The sequence below is a fragment of the Onychostruthus taczanowskii genome, unplaced genomic scaffold (assembly GCF_017590055.1).
Source record: "Onychostruthus taczanowskii isolate IOZ18803 unplaced genomic scaffold, ASM1759005v1 scaffold38, whole genome shotgun sequence".
NCBI classification, from domain to species: domain Eukaryota; kingdom Metazoa; phylum Chordata; class Aves; order Passeriformes; family Passeridae; genus Onychostruthus; species Onychostruthus taczanowskii.
The window spans coordinates 13,659,777-13,676,038 of NW_024501237.1; the positions used below are offsets into that span (position 1 = coordinate 13,659,777).

The window sequence follows — 16,262 nt, forward strand, 5'->3', positions numbered from 1 at the left end:
GGCCCTAAATCAAAGGGCAGGTTCACACCAGCAAACACTCACACACACTGGGCCGATTGGAACAGGCCCTTCAGCACTGCTGGCAGCCCTTCTGGTGTGGCTTTCCCTGCCTTTGCTTGGAGGTTTGACACACACCATCACCTTGCTGGGGTTGTGGCCGGGACTGCATCCACAAAACTGCCCCTGCGGGTTCTGTGTTGGGAGCTCGGTGCGGACTTCTACCTTTATCAACCCCTAAAAAAAAAAAAAAAAAAAAAAAAAAAAAAAAGGGGGGGGGGCGGCAAACGCAGAGCAAACATTATCTATTGTTAATTACCTGTAAAGTAGAGCTTTTGCCACTTCCCCAGTTTCTAAGAGCTCTGAAGTGAAACCTGAAAGAAGCCACCCATTGTTTCCAATTGTGCAAGAGCCAGGAGCAAATAGGGCTCAAATTGCAGCTCTGAAAGGCAGCAGGAAATTGGCAGCCCGGTAATCTGCTCCCCACCATTCAGGGGAACAAAGGCGACATTCCTCCTCAAGTAGTCACCATTAGAAACCCAAGGCTGATCTATTTAGTAAGGCCCACAGAAGAAATCTGTGGAAATAAAGAGTTTTAATTAGAAGGCCATAGGATATGGCTCCAGTTTCCAGCCCCTCAAGTAACATGTATTATTTAGGCCCTTACCGCTTTTCCCACATAACCAAACGCTGACACCCAGACATCAGCACCGCTGCCATTAAAAAACAGCCCAACAACTAATCAATGTAGAAACTGTTCATTACAGGTGGATCATACCGTACAGTGTGCTGTACCAAGAACATTTCAAATTGGTCCCTGTCTTGGGATTATATATTTTCCCCCTAGAATATTAACAATCCTCCTAAACCACCACACCCCCCCATCTATGGCATGTTTTAAATGTTCTCCAGAAACTGTTCTCCAGTGCTACAGTTTCCAGCGGGATGGGTTTTTTCCCCTCTCTCCCATCCATCCATCTGCACAGAATGACTCAGTAATTAAACACTGCTGGCCAAAGGCTCCTGGCTGTGCCAGCGCCTCACAGCGTGGCTCCACACAGCCCTGCAGCCACAGCTTTCCCAGCAGCCAAAGAGAAGCATTTCCTTCAGAGCTGTTTTATCAGGCACAGTTAATTTAAAAGAATTTAAGTCGAAGTGCAAAATGCTCTGAGATACTTTGCAATTTTTGCCACCTGAACAGATAAAGTTGTCCCAACCCCAGTGTGTTAGAACTGTCAGGAAGGAGAGCAGATGAGGTTAACTTTTCTAGGGGATGTTATCTGCACCTGGCAGCAGTGATGGATGACTCAGGAACTACCATGGCAGGTGCTCCTGCTCCACTACAGGGTAAGGGATGGAAAGTGGGGATACAAGAACACAGGCCCTACAACTCCAGGTTTGAAAGCCCATACAAAAACCTCTGTGGAGACTCCAGAATGGCACCTTCGGTCTCTACCACTTGCTCCAGAGAGACCTTTGGCTATTTAACACAGCAGAACTGGCGCATTTTCAACTCTTAACAGTATTTCCTCACATACTCTTGGCAGTTCAGTAAATTCAAGCCCAGGTACAGCCAAAGTTTGGCAAAGTTCATACATGGAGTTGAATTTCAGAACAAAAATTCATGACATCCAACTATCCTGTATTTCTCACCCTGACTAACCAGGTTTATCCTCACCTTGAATTGGATGAGATACAGGACATGTAAAAATGTATTAAATCAAAAAGTGCCTCAGTGACAGCACAAGTGCTCCTGTAGTCATAGCACATTTCATCCAGAAGAACTTTGCATGCCATGTAGGAAAATTAACAAGTGGACAATTATTCCCAAAAAGAAGGGGTCAGGTAAATGAGATTGGATTTAGATAAGGCTTGGGGATAAAAAGAAGGTACTGTGCAATCGCCCAATATCCAGGTTAGAGGAAAGCTCCAGCACTTCCCCCTTCCTTTCAGGCAACTAGTTTATTCATTTTCATCTGGAAGTGTGCTTCTCCAAGTGCACAGATCAGACATCAGAGAAGAAATGAAGCTTTGGAGAGAGCCTTCACCAGGCCAGGTAAACTCATCTCTTCCTCCTGCTTGGAGTGTGGAAGAGGAATCCTCACAGCACTGCAAGAACTCTCAGGTGGTTTGGAAATTGAAGTATGTGCCAGAAAACAGGAGGTTGCATTTAAAATAGACATTAAGTAGTTAATCAGTTATGTAATTTCAGCCTATTTAGGGAGCTCCAGCTACTTCTCACAGTCACTTTATCCCACAAACTAAGAACATCCTCAAATTTATGAGCACTGGGCATTCCTAAGGCAGTGCAAGCACTGTCGCCTGGCCAGCTCATTCACTGGTGTAAATCCATCAGCTCCATTCAGAAGAAATATTCCATGGAATAAACCCACTCATACTCTGGCAGCGACCCTGCGGGGTCAGGCAGGATGTGCCATTGTGCTCCTTCTTGCACAAACACAATGGGGTTCAGCCCCTGGGGGCAGAGCCTCTGTCAGGCTGTTTGTGCCTCCTGACATCGTGTTCTGCAGGATGTTTGTTTTCAGGTCGGGGCACCCAACCAACGTGTAGACAAAGGTTCACAAAACAGGGCGTGCTTACAAGGCCAGAGCCATGGCTATCAGGCACACCTTCCTCCAAGGACTGACCAAATGGATGCTTCTCTGCTCCAAAATAAAGAGCTACCACACTTACAAGCTAATTTTGGAATATCTACTTCCCCTGGAAGCACACTGTTTCTCTTATAACACTGCCCCACGCATGTATCAGGAATATTACAAAATCCAGGTGAATTTCTGGTTCTTTTTTGATGCTAAAATCAAAATTTATTCATTAAGACTAGTGTCTCACCCATACATACTTAAACTAAAAAGCCAAGCCATGTGTGGTTTGCAGGGACACTTTCCTGAATTTGCATTTATTGGAAAGTAAATGAGGCAATATCTCAAGCTTCACCAGGAGGAGCAGGAATGGCAGCTCCTGAGAAAACCAGCTGCACTGCATTCATTTATCACAAACATAAACCAAGCTGTAAACATCACTCTGGAGATCACAAGGTTTTTTGAGCAGATCCTTCAAGTGACCTTTTTGAGCAGCTCCTTACCACAGGCTCCTCATGGCTGGGCAACTAATGCCAAGGGAAGAAGCCATGCCTTGGCTCCTCCCACCAGCCAGAGGAAGGTGAAAGACAACCACAGGGAAGAACTACGAATGATCAAGAGCTGCCCTAAAAGCAAACTGCCCTGCAAATGAAGGGTCATCAGAACAAGACCTCTGCGGCCCCACGTGCTGTGTAAGGCTGCTAAATCCAGCTGTGTGACAGCACAACAGAATTTTATTCCAGGTTTTTTTCTGAAGCACCACCATGACTGACACAAATGCTCCAGCTGGAAGAAAGCCAACGATTAATCAGGATTCCTTAGAATTTGGAGGTAATTTTAGCAGAACAAGAAATGCAGAAGTATCAGTGAGTCCTGAACATTCCTCCAGGACAAAAATCTATTACTTCATATAAGTCCATTAAAACACTTCATCTAGCCCCTTTAATCCCTCTTAACAGATTTGCTTTATCACAGACAGAAGAGCTAATCCTCTCCCACCTGTCTTTATGATATGGAACTGTAAATAAGAGCAAGCACTTTTTTTTGCTAGGCATTATCCCCCCTTGCATAACGCCCTCACCCACCCCAGCATTGGTGTAAGGGAGCTGTCTTTGGAAACACCCCAACTCTGAGGGCAAATTCTCATTTCAGCCATGGAATCCTCCAGCATGGAACATGGAAACTTTATCTATCCATTGTGTTTGTTGCTAAATTACTGTTTCCTAAACTCATCTCTTACCACAAGTTTCGAGACACTAAGCAAAGTGAGAATTCCAGCTTGCTGGACTTCCCTTTTTCCTTCAACCCAGACCTTACATGTCTGAGGCCTTCGCTGTTGGAACCAGATGGCAGCCTCGGCCAAATCCATCACCCACCCGTGCAATTAGGTCAGTAGGTCAGCTGAACTTACTGCCTAATTACACCATCATTATTTTACACAGAGTGTAAAACATAAATGTAAAATTCTTGGCTTCTCAAAACAAGATTTCAGAAATATCAGGAAAAAAAGTAATTTTTATGAGCCACATTGCAATAGGCTCTGCAGACATGGAGGAGTAACCTCAAGCAGCCCCCCTGATAAATTTGGGGTTGAAGGACTAAAATGTGCACTTCAGTACCCTAATTGCTGGAAATCTCCTCAGCAACCCCCCTTCCAACACAACACAGCATCCTTGGATGGCCATTCCACTGTGGACAGTGGAACAGACACAGCAGCTGACCACTTGGGGCACATTGAAAGCAACCTGTGTCTCTTCAGGCTGTGGAAGCTTCACAGCTTCACTTCCTCCAGCTGTCAGCTTACTCTGCTCTTTCAGGCAGAAAGAGAATTCACATGCTCCCATCCAAGCCTGTGTGGTTCTACACCACAAAATCCAACTGCCTGAACGAATCCCCAGCCCCTTCCATGGCACAGCGCAATGACCTCACGTTCCAGAGAAGTCAGAAGCGAGCTCGGATAGATTTGTGTCGCAGTTGAGACGGCCGCGACACACAGAGTATCACCACACGATTTCAGGCAGCTTTCAGCACTTGCCCAAACAGAATAACACCTTACCTCATCAGAAGGCCTCTGGTGTCTGCCCACACAGAGTAACACCCTGTCACTTCAGAAGGCTGCAAGCATCTGCCCTTCTTGCCCTTCAGCCCAGCCTTTTATCCCCTGATGCTGATGCCCTGCCCCTGTGTGCCCTCTGCTCCCTTTGGTGGTTGGTCAGTGCCCCTGGGCACTCCTTACCCTCACTGCTGCTCACCTGCTCTGCACAGCTGTGGCCCATTGGGGATGAGCTGCAGCCCTACTCCCAATTAACACAAACTGTGCACCCACACATTTGTATGTTAAATACAAAGCATACAGCATCCAACCCTAGAGAAAAACACGTTATTCTCATTTTTCTAACACTGTCTGCTCTACCTGGCAATTAGAAAACCATGTAAGACCCGCAAGGAACTGTTTTCTTCTCCTTGCTGTGTAGGTCCAAGTAAATTTTTTCTCTAGAGGCACTGCAACCTCAAGTTATACCCAAAATCTGATTAGTAAAGGGAGCATTAGTATGACTAACTAGAGTGTAGCTGTTGTTTTAAAACAGAGATCTGAAACAGTGTCACAACATGGCTCCTGATGGAAGACAATCATTAAAGAATGGAGAACACGTGGGTCCTTTGGGATTTCTTCTCTTCTGCTAGGAACCAACCCAAACCCCCAGATAAGTCAGTCACTGGCTGAAAAAGGAGACAGAGGGCAGCACCCTTGGAGCAAAGGCCCTGAGCAGGGGCTGGCTGTGATCCAGCAGTGGAGGCAGTTGGCTCCGCGTTCCCGGGTGTCAGCACGCAGTTACCAGTGGACATCCCTGGCCAGCGTCGGACAAGGCCCCCATTGTGTCGCGGGGCCATTTGCAGCTGTCGCTCTTCGAGACGCGTGGTGACAGCGAAGGAGCGCAAGTCCCTGCTCCTCAGGAACATATCCCTCCTGGAAATTCCTGCTTCCTTTCGGGAAATCTTGGAAAGCAGAATCCGTGTGCATCCGGTGCTGCCCCCCAGCCTGTCACTTCTGTCACACAGAGGAGCAGCACCGCCCTGCAAAGCCCTCCTAGATGTACTCAGATGATGATTTCTCTTTGTTCCTCTCAGGGGTCATCTGTGCTGCTTAATATAAAAGCAGCTTCTCAGTCAGCCCTGTTCCATGACACTGCATCACCTGGGATGGAATTAACTACAAAAAGGCGAGCTTATTCAAATCACCACCGTGCTGGGATTAGAGCAGCTTGAATATGGTAATTCAAAGCAGCAGGACTTCAAAAAAGAGCAAGATATGACACATTTGTCAAGACATTGCTCTGTTCTGAAGTGGAGTTTCCCTAGAACCACTTACTCTGAACACCATGTGAAATTTCATCCATTTAAAACTTTTAAAGTTCAGGAGAATTGTGATGTAACCTTGACCCACATGAGGAAAAGAATGAGGTCTCCCCATTCACTCTTAATGAAAAGCTTTTTCTGTTGAATGTGTGTTAAATGGCCACAAGTAGCTGTGACACTTAGGTCACCCTTAAGAGCCTTTAATTTAAAGACAGAAGACTCAGTTGACATTGGAAAACATATGGGAAAAGACCCAAATAAGTCATAGACATAGGCCCAAACACACACACACATTCCCAGATTTCAAAGCTACCAAACTACAGCAACACAATCACTATTTTTCATCCTGGCTCCAAACTTTTTATTTAGAATCGAGGTGGGGAGATTAAATTCTTCAACTGCCGCACAATTTAACCAGCCATGAAGTTCTATATAGGAAAATTTTCAATGGCTTTGCATGTTAATGTGGTATTCCTTAAAAAAAACCAAAAACAACAAAACAAACACCAAAAAAGAAACCAACTTGGAAGTTGTGGTTTCCTCCTCCACAAATGTATTTCCAAATGCTTTGGTAAATAAATAGAGCCTCCATTTCTTGGCACTGTTAAGCACAACACAAATTCAATTGTATTAAACATCCCTTATTTGATATATAGTTGGCTTGAACTTAAAATTAGGTAAACTAAACTAGAGCACAGACTAGTGGCTTTGAAGTATCAATAGGAGGTTATTTGCCACCTGACAGACCTGAAGGAGGAGGAACAGCCCAGCAATACACACAGGTAGCTCACAACCTGCCAGTTGTAACAAAAGAACTCCAGAGGCGTTTTCATTAATTAATATATTTTCTGCATTATAGTTAACATATGTACTTTCTTCGTGTCATCCTTATTTCGTTAAGTATTGATATTTTGTTATATTCAGACATGAGTACATTTTCGAAGTCTTTTGCAATAAATATCATAAAATAATAGAGATTCACATAATAAATATTCTTTACAATAAAAAAAGTTTTAACAGACTTTTGTCTTAAAAATAGTTGGGATTCAACTTTGTGTTTTATACATAAAATATACAAAAAAGGACCACAATTTGTGGCTAAGGCAATAAAACAGGGACAGAATAAAATTATAAAGTACAGAGCAGAGCTAAACTCACTAAGCCAAAGGATCACAAGAGACTTGAAGGATTCAAGAACATTTAGGTGACTCAATGACACCTGAAGGCTGTTTGGATATATGAACACCACCAACTTTAATATCAACTGATACTGACAGACTATAAAAACTGGATTAGGAGGGTGGAATACGCAATATCCTTCAAAGACTGGACAGCAAAAGAAACAAATGAGTATGTTGCAGCCACAACGTCTCCAATGTGAAGATCTACACAGTGTAGCAAAAACTGAAGTTACATTGAAAATGTAAAAAAAAAAAAAAAAAAAAAAAAAGAAAAAAAAAAAGGCTGGGGAATTCTCAGGTCTGAGAATGTTCCAAAAGTTAAGAGAAAAGGAGAGGGAGAAAAAAAAAAAGATGCAAAAAGAAGCAGGCTGCTTATAGAAGAGTCAGGCCTTTCATTTGGTGAAGCCTTTATTTTACATCCCTCTCCAGAAAGAACACACACAAAAAGTTATTTCACAATCCAGCTCACTCAGGAAAATTATTCTTCCTTGGCACCCAGGAGGTTAAGGAGAAAAAAACCGTAACTTGCTGAGAACAAAAAAAAAACATCTTTGGGAAGATATTCACAGAGCAAGAAGCTTCAAGAGCCCAGTGAGCCCTCACTGTCTCTTTCAGGAGTGGTTCAGTTACAAACTCAAAGACCCTGCCCGAAGGAGCGGCAGGTGCAGATCCCAGGTCCACACTTACCAAAGAGCAGCAGCGACTGCGTGAAACGCTCCACACTCAGCCAAGTCAGTAGGAGGAGGAGAGCAAAGATGCAAGGGGAAGAGCTCATGTGTCTGAAGCTGGGCAGACAGAAAGGAAAGGAAAGCAACAGTCCTCCCAAAATGGGAGAGGAGGGGGGGGAAGAAGAAAAGATGGGGGCAGGGAAAAAAAATCAGCTACAACCTGAAAAACTGAAGTTGGAGGAAGTAAACCTCCCTCCCAAAATCATGAGGGCTTGCCCTGACCCCGGGAGGGGCAGCTCTCCAGTTTACAATAGACCGTGTTGGAGTTCTTGCACCGGCACCCCGGACGATTGACGCGGTCGTAGCACCCCCGGCAGAGTTTTAGGCATCCTTTGGCCGGAGGGTAGCAGAGCAAGCAAGGCAGGAACAAGGACATGGCTCCCATGCACAGGTACCTAGAACAGCAGTGTGACTGGGAGCAGGAGCAGGGATTATCCGCGTACGAGTCCCCTTCATCGTCGTTGGAACAGTGGTAGAAGATCCCTTTGACCAGGCACATGCAGGTGCCGTACTCCACCATGCTCTCGGCCGAGCACAGGCACTGCCGGTTGCAGGCCAGGCAGGAGGGCAGGGCCCGCGGCGCCGTGCACTCCCCGCACTTGCACTTCCCGCACTGCTCGCAGATGAACTTGTGCTGCGTCAAGTCCTCTTTCAAAGGCCCCTTCAGATCGTCCGCGATCAGCGCCGACTGCTTGGGCTGCGCCCGGATTGTCCGGTCGGATCTGTGGCCGGAGCCCGGCCGGGAGGGCGGCGAGCGCCCCAGCAGCCCTTGCTCCGAGGAGGCGCTGCTGTTGCTGCCGGAGCTGGCCGCGCTGCCCGTGCTGGTGGAGCGGCTCAGGACGGGAGCCCTGGTGTTATGCTGATGGACCACGTGCCCCGCGTGGCCGGGCCTGTGCTCGTAGTTATTATTCACATTAATCGGTATAATCTCGTGAGTCCTCTCATGCTTCTCCTGCCTTGGCGCCGTCCGCGGACCCGACTTTTTCACCACCGACGGCCCCTCGGTGTATTCGTTGCTGCCCCTGATGGCCTTGATCTGGTCCAGTGACAAGATGGTCGTGGGCTGGCTGTCCCTGTCATAGTCCAAGCGCTGCCGGCTGTCCAGGGAAGGCTGCTGAATCACCACCAGGGAGCCGCCGCTGCCGTGCTGACTTTGGGGCTCCATCTGTAGTGATCTCTGCTGCTGGCATTCAGCGGGAACCTGGCATGCATCTGAAATCCTGAAACAAGGAAGGAGACAGAAGGTGTAAATAAACACTGCGTGTGTACATATACACACACGAGATCAAGGGCAGCGGAGGGATAAAGCACCGGATACTTTCTGAAAACAGAAATGATCTGGCAAAGCCCAAACTGCCCCAGCCACCTGGTACTGATCACTTTCAGCAGGGGATTACAGCAGTGCTGAGGATCTGGCCAAAGTCCAGTAATGGGGAGAGTCTGGGTATGGCATCATGGATGAGGAATGCAAAGGAGACCCCACGCCATTTAAAAAAAAAATAAAAAATAAAAAATAAAAATCCAGTATTAACTTGTATGCTTTCTTGGCAAGCCATGGGAAGTGCCTCTCCCTTGCTACTGAGCTCAACATCTGTCTCTAGCAACAGCAATTCCGAATGCCCCCGACGCTGAGCTGGAAACAGCCAAGAACACCACTACATTCATGTTTCGTATGGCAGAGTGAGGAATGAGCCCAGTTCTCACTCTTCTGCCTGAATCTGCAGCATCAGAAAGCTCCACAGATTTGCTTCCTAGTGCATTTGGAAAGTCTCCCTCTTAAAGTGACGTATGTGCATTACAGAGTCCTGAACTAAGTGCTGTCAAGTGGCCAAGACATTTTCTGTGAGAAAGTAACTCAGTCTACACATCTAATATGCTCCTTTATAAAATTAAAGCAAGGGTGCAAACAACCTGTTTTCAAATATTGCCTGACCACAGGCCAGAGTGAGAAAGAAAAATGGGGTAGAAAAAGGTTTAGATGAACTAGGCGTCAAACAAAAAGTACCTGAGCATTCAGGAGAATGTTAAGAGCAGATAAAAACCCCTCAACAAGAACCTCAAAACACAAACAGAGAACAAATCCATTTTCACAAGACAGATTAAAAGCTTCTCAAATAAACAGAACATCTGCTCATCTATCTTTTAAATAGTAGGAGAATAGTAGAGATGTTACACATTTCCATCCCTTTCCATCCTGCCTAGCTAGAGCTATGAAGGTTGCCACACTGAGAAAACTGCAGTGACAGTTCTGCACCTACACAAAGATGTAGCTGAGTATCTAAGTGCCACATTTATGCAGGGACCCAAGACAACAAACTGCTTTTCTTTACTGCCAACCAGAGGAAAAGTCCCTTTTCACTCCCCCCCGGGATGCCACAAGTGTTCACCTGAAAGCAAAGAAAGCTAAGTGCTATCAAGCATTTCAAAAACTCATCCAATAATGCTATGAGAGTGTCTTGTGTACCCAGACCACAGCCAGCATGGAGCTGTTCCCCACTCCAGAGAGTAAAAGGCACCGTGGTGTGGAAACACAGGAAGAACAAGAAGAGGAAATGTTTCTTCTAGCAGGCAGTCACCATGGGCAGAAAGTGACAGCTTCTGATGTGACACAAAATCTTTGTCCTCATCCAGTAGTCAAAGATTTCATTTTACATCTAGCATCACCTGTGTGGGCTTTGTGGTCACCAGATTAAACAGAAAACCAAACACTCTCACTTCTAATTTACAGAATAGAATCACAGAATGGCTTGGTTGGAAAGGACCTAACAGACTCTGCAGGCTTTGGGACTGGCCATGGGCAGGGACACCTTCCACTAGACCAGGTGGCTCAGAGCTCCATCTGACCTGGCCTTGGACACTTCCAGGGATGGGGCATTCACAGTTTTTTCCTGTGCCAGTGCCTCACCACTCTCCAGCAAAGAATTTCTTCCTACCCCACACAAGAAGCAGCCTTCTTCACGAGCACTGAATACAAATCCACAACAGACCAAGGGTGAATGAATGCGAAAAGGGAAAGATTTACAGCTGTACCAGCCAGGAGCTGGGCTCCCTAGGGGATGAAAAACAATATCCCAAGAAAATGCGAAAGACATCCAGTGCCATCTTTGGGGGGAAAGCGCAACATCAACGCGGCGCAGACTGACAAGCCCAGCTGCAGACCGGGGCGATAGTTGAACCAGCCACCTCCACCCCCGCGCAGATCGCTCGTAAACTGCTTTCCCCCCGGACAATGAAATAAAAATGAGTAAAGCAAAATAATAAAATAACGTACGGCGCAGGCGGCGAGAGCCCTCACGGTTCTGCACCCGGGGCTGCGCTCCTTCCCCGCACCTCGGGGGTGGGATCCCGCTTCCCTCCCCTTCTCCACACCCGCTCGGACACGCCGCCAGCGCCCCCGTCCCGCCCTGCTCCGCCCCGCTCCCCGCAGCCCCGGGCAGGCGGCGGCGGCGCGGCGCCCTCTGCGCCCCGAGCAGAGCGGAGCGGATCACGGCGCTGACGGAGAGGAAGGAAGAGGAGGGGAAAAGGGGAAGAAAAAAAAGTTATGAATGAAAACACAGGCTTTTTTTTTTTCTCCCTTTCCTTTGCCTCCTTGTCTCTCTTCCTCAGGGGAAGGCAGATCTTAGCCCGGCGCTGCCTCGGGAGGGCGGATTACCTGGCGCTTAAAGAGGCAGCCGAGCGGCCGCTCAGCCCCAGGGTTTCCCCGCGCTGCGGCTCGGCACCCGCCGCCTTAGCCCCTCCGGCCCCCACCTGCGAGGAGCGTTTGGGGCGTGTTTTTGACCTTCTGCTCGTTCGCACCCGGCCACGGTCCCCAGCAAGCCTTCCCGCAGCAGCCCAGTGCCTCTATTCCGGAAGGGGGATGGTGGGAGGGTGGTCGGGGCCGCCCCTCACCGGGCGGGCGCCGCAGCGCCCCGCGGCACCTGCTCGCTGCGGCAGCGCCGGCCCCGGTGTGAGCGCACGGCGGGTCCCAACTTACTGATGTGCAGGGAGCCCCTGGGAACGGCAAATCCAGCGGGCGGGGGGCGGCGGGGCCTCGGCTCCTCGCTCTCCCGGCCCCCGGGACGGGGAAGGCCGGCGGGCTGCGCTCCTCGTCCCCGCACAGCCCTCGCTCGCCGATCTCCACGTCCTACTGGGCCAGCGGAGAAAAGACCCGCTCTCCTGCCCACCGCAGCTCCCCTCTCCCGGGGGTCAGCATGCAGCGGCCCCAGCCGCCCGTGGAAGCGGCACTCTCCTTCGGCCGCAGCTCTCTCGGTCCGGAGGCGACGGGGAGCAAATCCAGCCCTTCCTGCAAAACGGAGTGTCTGGATCGAGCCTCAGGCGGCTGCAGGCTGCGGCAGGCAGCGGGGCTTGTTGCGATGCAGGTCTCCGGGAAGAGGCGGCGGGTGCGCGGCTCCTGCTCCGGCTGTTTGTTATTCCCCTTTGCGAGCGCAGAGTGCAGGGCTGCGGTCCCGCTCGGCTTCACCGCATGGTCCTTGCCGCAAGTCCCGTCTGGCAAAGTGCAACCACAACCTCTGGTGCGAAAGATTTGGTTGGGTTTTTTCTTTTTCGTTTTTTTTTTTTTTTTTTTTTTTTATTTTCTTTTTAAAACGATCAAGAAGCGGCTCTGGCTCTCCAGGCAGAGCTCAGCGAACTGCGAACGAAGCCAGAGGCAGCGCAATGCAATGGCCCTGCGAGCTCCCCGCACACAGCCATGTGCTGGCTGTCGCTGCCGGGGGCCGAGTGACAGGCTCGGGGCAGGGGCAGGACGCGGCGGGGAGAGGCGGCCCCGCACGCCGCAGTCCAGCACCGAGGTCTCTGCAGGCTCGAGAGGGTCGCGCAAAGCTCCGACGCGCCGGAGACCCCGCGTCGGGCGGGACGGGCGAGTACCGACCCGGAGCTTCTCTGTGAGCAGCGAATCGCGCCCAGCTCAGGGCTGCCGGCCCGGGGAGCCGAGCCCCGGCTCTCCCGCCCGCTGCCCCGCGGAGCAGCGAGCGCGGCTCGCCCGCACCTCCCGCACGCCTCGCAGCGCGGCCGCCCCCAGCGCGGCGCGCCGCCCGGGCTTACCTAGGGCCGGGGTGAGCGCCCGCCTCCCGCGGCACATTGGCGGCGCGGATCCAGCCCGGGCAGTGCCGGCAGCCGCTCCGCGCTGCCCCGCCGCCGTTCCGGAGTGACTCGGGCCGCGCCTCGCCGCCTTTCAGCGCGCAGCCCCCGCCCGCCGCCGGCCGCGCCCCCCTGATGTCAGTGTGCCTCCGAAATCCCGGCGTGGATTCCCCGCCCTCCCGCCGGGAGCCGCTCCCGCGCGGGCACCGCCGCTCCCGCGGGCCGCCAGGGAAGGAAGGAGGGAGGGAATGAAGAGGGAAGGAGGGAGGACCTGCCCCTCTCTGGCCCCGGCCCCGCGCTGTCCCGCAGCCGCGGCTTCTCCCGGGGCCCCGCCGGCAGAGGGAGCGCCCCGGGGGCTCGGCCCGGCGGAGCTCATGGAGCTGCCGCGGCACCGCCGGGCACTGGGCTCTGCTGAAGGGCTGAAGTTCTGCCACGCTCCTCTGACAGCGTTACAGAGAGATTCTTGTATGTGTTTTACCGTCAGCGCCCTTCAAGCCAGGTGGAACAGCCCTTGTTTATATTCACAAGATATTTTCTGCTTCCTTCAGACTATTGCAGAGCCAGCTGAGGACCCGAGAACAGCATTCCCTCTTGTCATCCTGCCATGAGGTAGGAAGTGGCTCTTCTCACCGTTTTACGGCTGACATTGCAGCACCAGAGATGATACGGGTTATCGACCCGGCTGTCTCCCTCCCGCCTTTCCAGCCCTGCCTCGGCAAGGTCCCATCCAAAGCTCATCACTGCATCTCTGTCATGGTGCCAAAGAGATACAGGGGTGCTTTCCAAGCCAGTAGTTTTATGGCCAGATATTACCTTTAACATAAGATTTTTTGGGGTTTGGTTTGGTTTTTCTCAGTGAGTGGAGTATTTAAACAGGCCACCAAAATAACATGGGAGAGTGATATAAAACACATCCAAATTCTGAAAATTATTTCATAACAGCATGTAAAGTATTGGAATAGTTGAGACTTCCAGTACTTGGCTAACCACCACTCAGCCTTATCTGAAACATACTAACAATCTCTCACAAAAAAAAAAAAAAAAATATTCTCCCACCTTTTGCCCCCAAGAAAGTTTATCTGAAACATACTAACAATTTCTCACAAAAAAAAAAAAATATTCTCCCACCTTTTGCCCCCAAGAAAAGATGTGCTAAGGATATGTGGAGCTGCTTAGCAGGAACATACATCCAAAAGCAAACAATCCCTACAAACAGGATTGTACCACAAAGGTAGTACTCGGTGATAGTCTGTGCACCCAGCCCACTCTTGTGGATGTAGCACAGTTATTTTCCATCCAAATTCACAAAGCTTGGAAAGAAATCACCTAAACTGCATTTTTGAAATTTTCATAATTTTGTATGCGTTAGAGGTTCTATATTGGATACTAGGATATAGTACTAGTGGTAGTGTGACTCCTAATACTTCTGAGTTTGTAATTAACAGATTGCTGATACAGACAAACCATAAATACCATTCTCCAATGACAGAGGCTCAAAGGACAAGCTACGGCATAAAAATCCTTGGTGTGGAATAAAAGTATTCCAAATCAGCATTAATATTGCTGTGGGATTTAGAAAGTGTGATTGTTCACCAAAAGCATTCTCAGGCACACCTTGAGCACAAAGTATAAAATCACTTTCAATGAAATCCATCTGAAAACTTTGGAACCTATGAAGAGTTAAAAAAACCTATGAAGAGAAAAAAAATCCAACTGAAGAACCAAAATGACTAAGAAAATTTTAAAAAACCATTACTCCTGCAGAGCAGTCTTAGTGGTGCGCGTTCATCTTGGAGACTTTAGCAGGGCTCTGTTCTCACAGAAGTCCGTATGCATTTTTCCTAGGACATGACCACAAAAACACCCTAACACCTCTCCTTTCACATCTCTAAAGCCAATACCACCTTAACAAACCTATGCCAAGTGCAAGAGCTTGATTTTAGAAACATAATACCAGGCTTAAATGGGTCAGTCAAATAACCAGGAGTACTGGCAGGTGTTCACTATCACCTGGCACCTGAATTAATACTTCACTGAAAGAAGGGAAAACCCTCCAGCAATATCCAAAGGCTCTCCCCAGGCTCAAGCAAACATTCCTGCACCTCACAGAGATTCATCTCACTAGATTATTCCTGGAAATTATAGGAGTGAGAAGTTCTGATTAGAAAAAAGAAGAGCTACATCCTGGAGAATGAACTGGCACCTATGGCTACATCCTGGCATGGCCTTAATTTGAGGATTGATGCACAGGCAGGAATCTGATGCAACCAAGTTATTTTCTGTCTCCAAACCATAATCTAGAGGTGGCTCAGCTGACACCAGCAGAGACCAGCCCTCTACGCCTGAAGTAAATTCTTCAGAAAAACCTGCCAGAATGGGGTTCCAGAGACTGAATGATGGCCAAGAGCAGTGATCCAATCCCTGTTTCCAGTTTCACTTTGAGAATCAGGTACTGGACATAATCCCCACCTTCTGCAGTCAGATGCTACTTCTCCCTCACAGCAGCCTGAGTGCCAGAAGGTGCTTTGGACAGAACAAAAGCACAATCCATCCTTAGCTTTTTGTTTGGTTTTCTTCTAATCCACACCTAGAAGCAACTTTTATCTTTAGGTGACTTAAGTGATCTTTGTGAAGATGCACTGGATAAACTGTGATCCTCCCACTGTCAGTTACAACTATTTCCATGGTGCATCCCACCTGGGAATATTATTCTATTTCTCCCTAAGCAACATCTCTTAGCCTTACTAAGGCACAAATCCCAATCCAGAAGGAAGACACACACTCAGCCCCAGCCACAAAGCCAACATGGCTTTGAGGAGACTCAGCAGGGGAAGTGTTTCCCTTTATGCATGTTACTTGTCGCTTCATAACCAATCTTCACAGCTGCAACAACATTTCTAAGGTTACAGAGGAATTCAAAGGCAACTAAACACCCCCTCCATTAGCATTTATAACAAAATTATGAACCAAATTGTTGTGCCACTCTTACCTGTAGCATGTGTAGGTCAGGTACTTCCCTCACCAGTGATGATCTTGCAGAGGTGGCGTCAGGAGAACCAACTGGAAGCTGCAGCTCCCCAAAGCTTTGTGTGTCAGCAACTTTGAGTTTGTGTCAGGTGGAACTTTGTAGTTGTCAGTGCTTGAACAGTCTCAGAAACTCTCAGTGCTTGTTGGGACAAGACCAGCATAACTAATTTTTTAACACACCATTGGGCCTATATATACTACAAGGCAAGAGGAAATGGCCTCAAGCTATGCCAGTGGAGATTTAGATTGGGGATCAGGAAAAATTTCTTCACTGAAGGCACTGGAACAGGCTGCCC

At 48.9% G+C, this 16,262-nt stretch overlaps 1 protein-coding gene across 4 annotated transcripts; it reads right to left on the bottom strand.

Moving 5' to 3' along the window:
* Nucleotides 1-1,900: 1,900 nt before the first annotated feature.
* SPRY1 (sprouty RTK signaling antagonist 1) lies at nucleotides 1,901-13,056 on the bottom strand. 4 transcript variants are annotated; one of them, XM_041411930.1, is made up of 2 exons: nucleotides 12,904-13,056; nucleotides 1,901-9,083 (listed from the first exon to the last, which is right to left on the bottom strand). In XM_041411930.1, the coding sequence occupies exon 2, from the start codon at nucleotides 9,026-9,028 to the stop codon at nucleotides 8,066-8,068; it is 963 nt and encodes a 320-aa protein (XP_041267864.1). In that variant the 5' UTR covers nucleotides 9,029-9,083; nucleotides 12,904-13,056; the 3' UTR covers nucleotides 1,901-8,065. The 4 variants fall into 4 exon arrangements, with proteins under 4 accessions (XP_041267864.1, XP_041267865.1, XP_041267867.1 ...); XM_041411931.1 differs by lacking the exon at nucleotides 12,904-13,056 and adding an exon at nucleotides 11,837-11,968; XM_041411933.1 differs by lacking the exon at nucleotides 12,904-13,056 and adding an exon at nucleotides 11,516-11,830.
* Between the last annotated feature and the right edge of the window lie 3,206 nt (nucleotides 13,057-16,262).